This window comes from Mesoplodon mirus (assembly GCF_964341445.2).
Source record: "Mesoplodon mirus genome assembly, chromosome: 5".
NCBI lineage: Eukaryota > Metazoa > Chordata > Mammalia > Artiodactyla > Ziphiidae > Mesoplodon > Mesoplodon mirus.
In genome coordinates, this window is record NC_138980.1 from 1,777,385 (window position 1) to 1,790,126 (window position 12,742).

General features: G+C 45.7%; 1 protein-coding gene across 1 annotated transcript in view; it reads left to right on the forward strand.

The window, feature by feature from the left end:
• The window catches only part of ADAMTS2 (ADAM metallopeptidase with thrombospondin type 1 motif 2), a 231,201-nt gene that overhangs the window by 187,828 nt on the left and 30,631 nt on the right, over window positions 1–12,742 (forward strand). The window contains exon 10 of the mRNA XM_082621776.1: window positions 36–149. Within this exon, the coding sequence (XP_082477902.1) occupies window positions 36–149 (114 nt within the window). The remainder of the gene's footprint in view (window positions 1–35; window positions 150–12,742) is intronic.

A 12,742-nucleotide genomic window follows, 5' to 3' on the forward strand; every position in this document is an offset into this window, starting at 1 on the left:
AGGGGGCCTGGCTAGCTGCTGGCGCTCTCTTCCAGTTCCGGACCTTTGACCCTTGCAAGCAGTTGTGGTGCAGCCACCCTGACAACCCCTACTTTTGCAAGACGAAGAAGGGGCCTCCCCTGGACGGGACCATGTGTGCACCTGGCAAGGTGAGTTGGGGCAGAGGGCAGGCACTGTGACATGCACAGATCTCCAGGGACAGGCCCCACGGGGCCCTTGGAGTAGGGCCGGGGGTCTTCTCAGGGGACCCCTTCCTCATTTCTAACAGCCCCACACTCCACAGCTTCTGCCCCCTGCACGCTTTCTTCTACGGGAGGGAACCTGGGGTCTCAGAGCTCCTCAATGTGCTTCAAGCCCCACTGCAGGAATCCCCTCCTCTGAGGACCAGTTTCAGGGTTCCAGCAGCCTTCCATCTCCCCCTGCACACTGTGGGTGACTGGGTCACCTCATCTTGAGGCCAATATTGGCCAACATTCTGGTGACCACGGGATCCGCAGGCTCAACATCAGGCTTGGCCTTTCTATCCTCTGGCGCCTTGGTGTTTGGTCCCTGGTGGGCAGACGTGTCCCTGGAGGTAGCTGGACGGCCACCCACCAGCGCCTGCCTGCTACCCCAGGCCCTCTTCCCACCTTCCCACCTCCTACTTCCAAAGCAGCAGAACAAAGGGCTTCTCCTTCCAGCCCAAACTCCGGGCCTGATTCTCATTTGTTCAGATGAAATCGCACTCCCACTCCTCGGCCAAGCACTTGCTAGGGGGCTGACTTATGCAGGTGAGCCTAAGCCTAGTCCAGGAGGATTCAGCCCAGAGAAGACACGCAGACCCAGCAGCATCCAGTGAGGCCCAGGAGAGGACTCCAGCACATGTCCCCCAGAGTCAGGCCTAGAAAGGCACCCAAACCACCTGAGCCTGAGGTTCCTACACTGCAGGTCTTAAATTCTGCTTTATTTTAGAAGCCCTGGCAGAGCTTCTTAAAGTTATGGATTTCCAGGTCCACCCTGAAGATTTTGATTTGGGATGAGGACTGAGAATTGTTTTGTTCGGTTCTTTATTTGTAAAATCATGGTAAAGTTCACATAACTTAAAATTTATCACTTTAACCACTTTCAGTGGCTTTTAGTACATTCATAATGTTGTGCAGCCATCACCACTATCTAGTTTCCAAAACTTTTCATCACGCCAAAGAGAGACTTCATTAAGCAGTGGCTCCCCATTTCTCTCCTCTCTCCAGCTCCTGGCAACCACTAATCTGCTTTCTCTGTCTATGGGTTTTCTTATTTTGGAATTTCATATAAGTGGAATGATATAATATGTGCCTTTTGTGTCTGGCCTTTTTCACTTAGCATAATAACTTCAAGGTTCATCTGTGTGGTAGCAGATATCAGTGCTTCATTCCTTTTTTTGGCCAAATAACATTCCACTGTATGGATATACCACATTTGTTTATCGTTTGATGGACATTTGGGTTTTTTCCACCTCTTGGTATTTGTGAATAATGCTGCTAATGAACTTTCACGCGTATGTTTCTGTTAGAAGGCGTGGGAAACGGTATTTTTAAGAGGTGCCCCCTGGGGCTTCCCTGGTGGCGCAGTGGTTGAGAATCTGCCTGCCAATGCAGAGGACACGGGTTCGAGCCCTGGTCTGGGAAGAGCCCACATGCCGCGGAGCAATTAGCCCCGTGAGCCACAATTACTGAGCCTGCGCGTCTGGAGCCTGTGCTCCGCAACAAGAGAGGCCACGATAGTGAGAGGCCTGCGCACCGCGATGAAGAGTGGCCCCCACTTGCCACAACTAGAGAAAGCCCTCGCGCAGAAACGAAGACCCAACACAGCCATAAATAAATAAATAAATAATTAAAAAAAAAAAAAAAAAGAGGTGCCCCGGGTGATTTAGCTGTGCCCCTAGACTTAATGTACTGTCAGAAGTTGGAAATGAAATGTTGTTAGTAATGCTCCAGGGACTTAGTAATGCCAGAACTGACCTCGTAACCCTGTTCCCCACAGGAGCTCGAGGGAGGGAAGGGGGCCCCATATAACCCCAGTGGGGAGCCCAGTAAGTGCTAAACTGGAGAATGAGACTAGCTCAGCATGGCCTCCTTCCCTGGTCTGCCCCTCCAAGTCCAGCCCTCGGTGGAGAGAAAGAGTGGGAGCAGACCCTGCACAGTGTGGTCGCCCAGGGGTGTGTGTGGCTGGCCTTCACCCACAGGACCACTGACCACTACAAAATGTGGGCCAAAGAGTGCCTGACCGCCAGCTGATTGGCCCACTTCTCCTGGGCGGGGGGTGGGAGTGGGCGTGGGGACTGGTGAGGAAGGTGGGCAGATGTGGCCAAAGTACCCTTTCTCACAGAAAGCACTGACTCGGTGATGACCTTTCACTCTTTTTGGTGGTAGGACCTTTAGTTCATTTAGCCCAGTAAAAACCCCATCATTTTATGTATTAAAAAACAGCCTTGGGCTTCCCTGGTGGCACAGTGGTTGAGAGTCCGCCTGCTGATGCAGGGGACACGGGTTCGTGCCCCGGTCCGGGAAGATCCCACATGCCCCGGAGTGGCTGGGCCCATGAGCCATGGCTGCTGAGCCTGCGCGTCCGGAGCCTGTGCTCCGCAACGGGAGAGGCCACAACAGTGAGAGGCCCTCGTACCGTAAAAAAAAAAAGTCTTGTGCTGATTGAGGGGGTGGAGCTGGGGCTTAGCTCAGCCTTCCCTCGTTCACAAGGAGCATAGGTAGAAAGCGGACCCAGGTGAGGGATTCCTGGTGTGTGTGTGGAGTGGGGCTGGAGGGGCAAAGGGAGAGAGGAGGAGGGGAAGGGCACCTCCTGGGGGGCCTATCAGAATCCTCTGCCTCTATGATTTACTTATTGCAATGTAATCTTATATTTGGAAAACAATCATCCTTTGTCTCTCCCTTTCCTGCAAGAACAACCACAGGGCCCAGGAGAGAGGAGAGGCAGAAAGTAGCAGGGGGAAAGTCTAGGCAGGTTGGAGAAATAGCAGGTCATCTCAGGGACCAGGGCTTTGCCAAGCTCAGCTGTCCCTTTCCGTCCCTCTCTGCCCCCGTGGCAAGACCCCTGGCAGGGGGTCACACAGCACTCATGCTCTGCCTGGGGTCCTCATGTCCACAGTGGGTCATCCCAAGCGCATTCTCCCCTCTTGGCCTCCATCACTGGATTATACCCCTGCTTACTCACAGTTTCCTACACCCACCATTTCCCAGAGATGGAACAATGTATCTATATTCCATCCGCAGAGGTGACCTGGAGAGAAGGAACAAGACTACAGATGAGCCAACTCCACTGCCTGCCCCTCAGTTTGATGGCTTTTTCATTGTCTGCCTGGGTTCCCACAATAGGGTGGGAAGGGTGCAGAGTGCATGTGTTGGTGAGATCAAGTGGAGAGGATGGGTGGTGAGGAATGAGGGCCAGTGGGCACACAGCTTTCTCATGGAATCAGGAGTTTTGGGCAGGCGTGTTTGGCTGAGAAGGGAGAGGTGAGCTCGTTGCTCTTGGACATAGACGTGGGCAGTGGACCTGAGGATTAGGCTGTTTAGTCACCTCAGCTTCATATTCATCCATCCATCCATGTGTCAAGCTCCCTCTGCCTCCATCAGACCTCGCTGTCTGTGGGGGTTGGCCACGAACGTGACGAGGCAACCATGACATGGTGGTGAGGAACGGGATGGGGAGGGACCTGTCGGGAGCTCAGAGAGGCTTCCTGGTCAGTGGCCCCAGCCAAATCCCGAAGGGTGGAGAGAAGTGGGACCAGTGCTCCAGGCAGGGGACCCTCATTGGGTGGGAGCGTGATGAGGATGGCTGGGGAGGGTGGATGAGAGGAGCATGATGTTTTAAAATATAATGTATTAGTAGAAAAGTTGAGGTACAGTAGGCCCAACAGATCAAGACAATTGCCATTGAAAAGATAGTTTGTTCCTCACAAATCCCAAAGGGAGGGGCCACACCACACCGTGGCAGGGGGGCGAGGGGGGGTTGTCGGGCACACAGAGAAGCATCAGGATCAGTTGGAGAGCAGTGGGTGGCAGGAACTGCAGTTTCTACAGAAAGGAATGGCAAGGCAAGGTAAGCAGGCTGAGGTTTGGCTGGTGTGAACAATTTCACTGGGCTCTGGGGCCCAGGGGCTGCCCCTAGTTGTCTGGTACCTGACTGGCCCTGGAGAGTGATTAGGATGGAAGATGGTGGCCTGGAATTTAGGAGCCCTGGTGACGGAGGCGGCTCTGTGTGCTCTGGGTTGATTGGTTTGCACTTGAAAATTGCACTTGTGGATGAGTTATTTACGATTTCTAGGAACTGGCTAACCCTGGGAGGGACAGTCCCCACATGGTCAGCAAGGCCCAGAAGTCAAAGCATCAGAATCCAGAAAACAAAAGACCTGATTAACACACATGGCTCCCCAGGAGACTGGGTGATGGTGGGAGAGAGGGAAGGACTGATTGAACTGACGATGGCTGTTCCTGAGGCTGCTTCATGACCTGCCCTGTCCAAGGTGCTGGGGACATGGCTCAGATCTGCTCTCAGACAGGTGCACCCTGTGGCCACACAGTGTATGCCCTGGATACCCTGGGGGCAGGGTCAGGCTAAGCACAGAGGGTCCCCCCAGGTGCCTCTACCCTGCAGGCCGGGCCTGTGGGTTCACCTTGCCCTCCTTGCCGGAGCCAGGCTCAGGGTCATGGGCGGGGTGCAGATCCAGCTGGGTCAGGATGGCTCCTGCATCAGTGTGTCTTGTCAGGGAAGAGTCCTTCATGTGTCTCACATTCACCAGCAGTATCTTGGGGAAGCAACGCCCACCCTAAGTTTTCATGAATTCAGGACTGTTTCAGAAACATGTGCCACGGTGCATATCCAGAGTGCACAGGCCCTGTGATGCCCCATGTTTTTCTGCATAGTCAAGAACGGACAGGCAGGCCTAGCAACAGGGACAGCCCACGGTCTGGGCATGGGAGTTTAAGCCCTGGGTCCTCCCTCCTCATTGTGTGACCTTGAGCCATCCTTTACCCCTTGGGTGAGTCACCTAAGTGTCCAACTCAGTTATCCTCACATCCCAGGCTCCTGGCACATGGTACCAGCTTGGGACATGCTGGCAGGTGGAGAACGGAAACCCAGGATCACAGTGGTTCAGAAATGCTAAATGTGCACTTCCTGAAAAGAACAGTCTGCCTTTCAGGCTTTCAGACCAACCTGGCAGTGTTCCCAGCCCTGCTTAGGTGCACCAGCGCTCTCCGTGGTACTTATCCTGAGAGGCAGCCCTGGTCAGCGTTGTCCATGGGTACGTGTGGGCTCTGAATTCACTCATGACATGTGACTTTGTGCTTTTAAATGTTTAAATCTCTCTACTGGATGAAATATTTGTAGACATTTAAACATACGTTTATAAAGCATTTTAATAATATTAAACATGTTTCTTTTATAATAACATTGAGGCATCAGAGTATAAAATTGTTCATTTGGGATAATTGCACTCTTTTAAATGCTTATCATCATCCAGGAGGAAATAAACCAAATATTAGAGGGACAGCTTCTGAGTGGTGGAATTAAGGGTGATTTTCCTGTCTTTCTGCTTTGCCTTGTTTTCATATTTTCTACAGTGCGTGTGTGTTGCCTCTGTGCATTTGGTTGGACCCAAGTGTGTGGAGGAGGTGATCCATCACACCATGGGCCTGTGGAGTGTCCTGAGTTGTCCCATGCCCAGCTCCCCATTTACAAACTGGGGACCAATTTGTTCAGTGGGGACAGGGGGACCACTATGTGGCCTCCGCCATCCCCCTGGCCCTTGGTTCCCATGCCCACCAGTGATTTAGAGGCTGGGCCCCATCACAACCTTCAGAGGTGCCAGGACCCTTCCCATCCTCTTTATCTTAGTCAACGGGGGCTGCTATAACAAAAAGCCAGAGACTAGGGTGGCTCAAACAACAGGTACTTATTCCTTACAGTTCTGGAGGCTGGAAATCTGAGATCAGGGTGTCGGCATGGTCGGATTCTGGTGAGGGTTGCAGACTGCCATCTTCTCTCCCTTTCCTCACATTTTGGAGAGGGAAATCATCTCTCTCTTGTCTTCTTTTAAAGGCACTAATCTCATTCATGAGGGCTCCACCCTAATCACCTCCCAAAGTCACCACATTCTAATACCATCACATTGGGGTTAGGCTTCAACATGTGAATTTTGGGGCACACAAATATTCAGTCCACAGCATTCCCCTGCCTGGGCCCTCCTCCTTTTCTGCCAGCCCTCCCCTTGCTCCACCAGCTGAGGGGGACACTAGCAAGCATTTCTGTGGGTCTTTCCCTTCCCTGGTTGAGTGAGGGGAGCTCTGAGGTGAGAGATGAGGTAACTGTGGCCTGGAAAAGATATGAACAGCATCACTGGTGACCTGGATCCAGGCCTGCCGGACCCCAGGTAGCTCATGACTGTGCTTGTTGGCCATGTGCCCAGGTGCCCAATCTGGTGGTGGTAGAGCCCTTGATCACTTGCCCAGAGCCAGGGAAGGAGAATCCAGGGAATGGCAGCCTCTGCAGAGCCTCCTGTGGGCTCAGACTGGTGCAAAGGCAGGCCTGGGAGTGCTTCAGCTGGTTGGGAGGAGTGAGAGGACTGTGTAAGGAAGAAGAGGCAAGGTGGGCTCCCAAGCAGAGATGTGCACAAATCTAGGGAGACAAGAACCAAGAAAAAGAAGGGATACATGGGAGCAACGTGGGCATGGAGATGGGAGCTTGGCTGCCCTGGAAATGGGCTCTGAGACAGAGACCTGATGGCAAGGTGTTTCCTGAGGAGCATGCTCAGTATCAACACCTGAAGAGAGAGTCATTGAACAGTGGTGTGGTCACAACGTAGGTTCAGCCTACCCTGCCTGGAGCTCCGGGCTGGCCTTTCAGAGTTGTCCCCCACCTTGACCTCTGGCCATGGCTGTCCCCAGGAAAAGGACATGACTCCGGGCTAGGCAGCTGTCTTTGGCTGAGGGCATTTCCTATAAAGGGACTCAACTGTCAGCCACGAGCAACAGGCAGCTCTCCACAGCTGGGGGAGTGAGCGTCTCTGTTCTGCAGCGAGATCCCTGCATTACTCCAGGGGTGAGGAAGGAAATGGAGCTAGGGCTTCTTTCGCAGAGGAGCTCCCAAAGACAGTGTGGTCTGTTCAGAGAGCGGTCAGCGCTCCGGTGCCTGGTGTGGCAGTGGGAGATAGAGCAGGGTTGGTGTGTAGGAGCCAGGCCACAGGGCTAGTCTAAATCCTGCAGCAGTGGGGAACCCCAGAAGGTTTTGAGAAGGGAGCAGAGATGGGTTTACCATGAAGCTGACGATGTATAAGCTTCGGGGCCCCATACTTGCATAAGCCCCTTCCAGGGCCCTGGGACAGGCCTCAGAATGTGTTCACATGGTCATATATTTTCACTGACCATAATCAATTAGGATCACTCCTTCCCCTCTGATACACTTCTCCTGTTGACATTAGAGGGGCCGTGGGTGCTTTGTGGCTTTGGCTAAGGATAAATTGGATTTGGGGTACATTTATTGGTTTATTTACATGGTTTTTAGTACCTTATGTGTACGGTTAGGTTGTTGTTTCTATCCAGGTGTAAGAATAGCTTCTAGAAATACTCTTACTGCCTCTGTGCCAACTCACCCAGGGTTGTTGCAGAATATGTGCTGTGTTCAGCACAGTCTCCTCAACTGATTGAAGAAAAGGGGCCTCACATATACTAGAGGTTGTGATTACTTCTATCTTTGCAATAGTTTGTTTTCTTTTGGGGTTTGTCTTGTAGATGGGGCACTAACACAGATCCAACTTGGATACTTCTTTGGAAATGCTAAGTTTAATAAGATGGTTCACTTATTTAAAAACTGTCCAGACCTCCAAACGTACACATTACAAAACACAAGGGGCACTAAAAATAATTTTCAAAGTCCAGGAGAGAAACCTGAATGCAGATGGGATGCAAAAAGTTTATTCAAAATGTTGATAAAGCTGTTAATAGTTTAACTGCAGTTTTGAAAGTTGTTTCAGAATGCTTCAATAAAGTAAGGGAGAAACGACAGACTTCTGATTTAGATATATGTATAAAGATACCTTCTTTTACCATTTTCAAATATATTTATTAAAGAAAATTCAGATAAAAATCAGTGGAAAATAAATAAAAGTTTAAAATGAGTAAAGAAATCAGTAGCAATAAATCTGACTTCAAAAATTTAATTATAACGAAAAAAGTTTTCAGATCAAACTAAAGCAGTCATTCATTAGGAGGAAGAGATCAATATCAAAGAGAAATAAGTAGCACGCTCTTGAAACGTTTGACAATGCGGTTAATGAAGAGGAGAGAATCAGATGAACACATTGGAAAAGCATTTAAACTTCTTTCTGATTCTGACATGAAATGTTGACAACATCAAAGGCAGTGTAAAGCTCAGAATATTGCCCCTACAATAAGAATGTTGACAGTAACAGATACTGAGGTGCTAATCCAGACAGCATTTTAAATCAGGCTCTGACCAAGAAAACCTGAAATCCATATCCAGAAGCACACTGGATAGCAAATTTGATCATCTCCGTGTTCACATAACATCACCAATAACTTCTCTAAATCACTGACAATTAAAAAATATTTTGCTCAACCTTCTAGAGCAGGCTAGAGCACACATGCCAACTCCACCTGCCACCTGTTTTATTTTCCCCGAACAGTTTCATTAAGATGTGACTCACATTTAAATTCACCCATTTAAAATGTACAATTCAGTGGTTTTCGGTATATTCACAGAGTTGTACAACCATCACAACAATCAAATTTTAGAACACTTTTGTCACTCCAAAGACAAGCCCCGTAACCATTAGTAGTCACTCCGATTCATCCCCCCTCCCCCTTAATCCTCGGCAATCACTAATCTACTTTCTGTCTCCTTAGATTTGCCTCTTCTGAACATTTCGTTCAAATGGAATTGTACAATGTGCCTCCTTCTGTGACTGGCTTCATTCAGTTAGCATAATGTTTTCATGGTTCATCCAGGTTGTATTATGTGTCAGTACTTTATTCCTTTTCGTTGCTCTATAGTAATTCATTGTATACATATACTGTATTTTATGTATCCATTTATTAGTTGATGGACATTTGAGCTGCTACCTTTTTTCAGCTATTATGAGAAATGCTGCCATGAACATTCGTGTTCAAGTTATTGCGTGGATGTGTCATTTTTCTTGAATATGTGTCTAGGAGTGGAATTGTTGGCTCTTATAGTAACTCTATTTTTAACATTTTGAGAAACTGCCAAACTCGTTCCCAAAGCAGCTGTACCTTTTTACATTCCTACTAACAATTTCTCCACATCTTCACCAAAACATATTACCTGTGTTTTTATTATAACCATCCCAGTGGATGTGAAGTGTTATCTCATTGTGGTTTTGAGCACCTTTTCATGGGCTTAATGGCAACTTGTATATATCTTTTTTGGATAAATGTCTATTCATTATCCTTTGCTTATTTTTTAATTGAGGTATCTTTTTATTATCAAGTTATAATCATTCTTTATACATTCTGGGTACAAATCCCTTATCAGACTGCTCAGATATATGGTTTTCAAATATTTTCTCCCATTATGTGGGTTGTCTTTTCACTTTCATGATCATATCATTTGATGTACAAAAGCTTTTAACTTTGGTGAAGTCCAATTTAGATATTCTTTCTTTTGTCACTCGTGTTTTGGTGTTTGTAACTAAGAAACCATTGCCATTAGGTCAAGAAGATGTATTCCTGCTCTTACATTTGGATCTATGATCCATTTTCAGTTAACATTTGTGTAAGGTGTGAGGAAGGAGTCCAGCGTTATTCTTTTGCATGTGAATATCCAGTTGCCTCAGCACCATTTGTTGAAGAGGCTATTCTTTTTCCATTGAATCACTTGGTACCTTTGTTAAAAATCAGTTGATCATATGTAAAGGTTCTTTTAGGGACTCTGCATTCTGTTCCATGAATAATTTTGTCTGCTCTTATGGCAGGGCCACACTGTCTTGATTATTGTAGTTTTGTGGTAAGCTTTGAAATAGGGAAGTCTGAGTCCTTCCACTTTGTTGTTTTTAAAGATTGTTTTGGCTATTTCTGATCCTTTGACATTTGACATGAATTTTAGAAGCTGTTTCTCAATTTCTGCAAAATTCCACAATAAGTGTTGCATTGAATCTACAGATCAATATGGGGAGTACAGGCATCCCTCGTTTTATTGGACTTTGTTTTATTGTGCTTTGCAGACATTACCTTTTTTTTTTTTATGAATTGAAAGTTTGTGGCAGCCCTGCATTGTCAGTTGATGGTTAGCATTTTTTAGCGATAAAATATTTTAAATTAAGATATGTACATTCTTTTCTTAAGACATAATGTCACACTTAATAGACTACAGTATAGTGTAAACATAACTTTAACATGCACTGGGAAACCAAAAAAATTCATGTGACCCTCCTTATTTTGATATTTGCTTAATTGTGGTGGTCTGGAACCGAACCAGCAGTATCTCCGAGGTATGACTGTGCTGCCATATTAAACTCTGATCCATGAACATGGGATGTCTTTCCATTTACTTAGATCTTCAGTTTCTTTCAACAATGTTTTGTAGTTTTCAGTGTACTAGTTTTGCATTTTTTTCTTCAATTTATTCCTAAGGTTTTTTTTCTTTTTTTTTTTTTGATGCTATTGTAAATAGAATTGTTTTCTTTTTTTAACTCAACATACTTCTAATTTCTTAGTTGAATTACAATGTTATGTTACTTACTGCTGTACAGCAAAGTGACTCAGTTATACAAATATATATATATATTCTTTTTCATATTCTTTTCCATTATGGTTTATCACAGGATATTGAATATAGCTCCCTGTGCTATACAGTAGGACCTTGTTGTTTATCCATTCTATATATACCAGTTTGCATCTGCTAATCCCAAACTCCCAATCCAACCCTCTCCCAACCCCTCCCCCTTGACAACCACCAGTCTGTTCTCTATGTCCCTGATAGAATTGTTTTCTTAATTTCATTTTCGGTTCATTCATTGCTAGTGTATAGAAATACAGTAGATTTTTGTATATTGACCTTGAATCCTGCAATCTCACTAAACTTTTTAAATTAACTCTAATAGTTTTTTAGTGGTTTCTGTAGGACTTGCTATATAGAAGTTCATTTCATCTGCAAATAGAGATAGTTTTACTTCTTCCTTTCCAATCTGGATGCCCTTTACTTCTTTTTCGTCCCTAATTGTCCTGGCTAGAACGTTCAGTACAGTGTTGACTAGAAGTGGTGTGATCAGACACACTTGTCTTGCTTCTGGTTAGGGGGAAAGCATTCATTCTTTTACCATTAAGCATGCTGTTAGCTGGGGTATTTCACTGATGTCCTTTATCAGCTTGAGGAACTTCTAGTCCTGTCTTTTGAGTGCTTTTTTCAGGAAAGGATGTTGGATTTTGCCAGTTTTATCTTTTGAGTCTCTAGGTAATCATACAGTTTTTCCTTTATTCTGTTGATATGGTTTATTACATTGATTGATTTTCAGATATTAAACCTTGAATTCCTAGGATAAATTTCACTTGGTAATGGTGTATAATCTTTTACTATGGATTTGATTTGCTAGAATTTTGTTGAAGAATTTTTAAGTCTATTTTCATGAGATATTGTTCTGTAGTTTTTGTCTTTTGATATCTTTGATTTTTGTATTGGGGTAATATTACCCTCACAGAATGAATTGGGAAAATCTCTTCCATTTTTTGAAAGAGTTTTTGAAGGATTGGTATTAATTTTTTTCAGCATTTGGTAGAATTTATCAGTGAAGTCATCTGGTTTTGGCTATTTTTTTTTTTTTTTTTTTTTTTTTTTTTGCGGTACATGGGCCTCTCACTGTCATGGCCTCTCCCGTTGCGGAGCACAGGGTCCCAACGCGCAGGCTCAGCGGCCATGGCTCACGGGTCCAGCTGCTCCGCGGCATGTGGGATCTTCCCGGACCGGGGCACGAACCCGTGTCCCCTGCATCGGCGGGCAGACTCTCAACCACTGCGCCACCAGGGAAGCCCTTGGCTATTTTTTGTGAGAAGTTTTAAATCACTAATTCAATCTCTTGTTATAGGTCTATTCCAATTTTTAGATCTTATTAAATCAGTTTGGTAGTCTGTGTCTTTCTAGAAATTTGTCCATTTCCAGAACTCTGTTTTTTCATGTGGATTTGAATTATTCTCTGGTGTCACTTGCTTTCAGCCTATATAGCTCCCTTTAGTATTTCTTTTTATACAATTTTATTGGAGTATAGTTGATTTACAGTGTTGTGTTAGTTTCAGGTGTATAGCATAGTGATTCAGTTATACATATACATACATTCATTCTTTCTCAGTTTCTTTTCCCATATAGTTTATCATAGAATATTGAGTAGAGTTCCCTGTGCTATACAGTAGGTCCTTGTTGGTTATCTATTTTATATATAGTAGTGTGTGTATGTTAATCCCAAACTCCTAATTTAGTATTTCTTATATGGCAAGTCTGCTAGCAATGAATTCTCCCAGTTTTTGTTTATCTGGGAATATTTTTATTTCACTTTCATTGTTGAGAGATAGTTTTGTTGGATATGATCCTTGGTTGACACCACTACCCCTGGCCTCCATTATTTCTGATTAAAGTCAGCTGTTAATCTTATTGGGCTTCCAGTGAGTCATTTTTCTTTTGCTTCTTTTGACATTTTACCTTTGTCTTTCTATATTTGACTATATTGTGTCTGGGTGTGGATTTC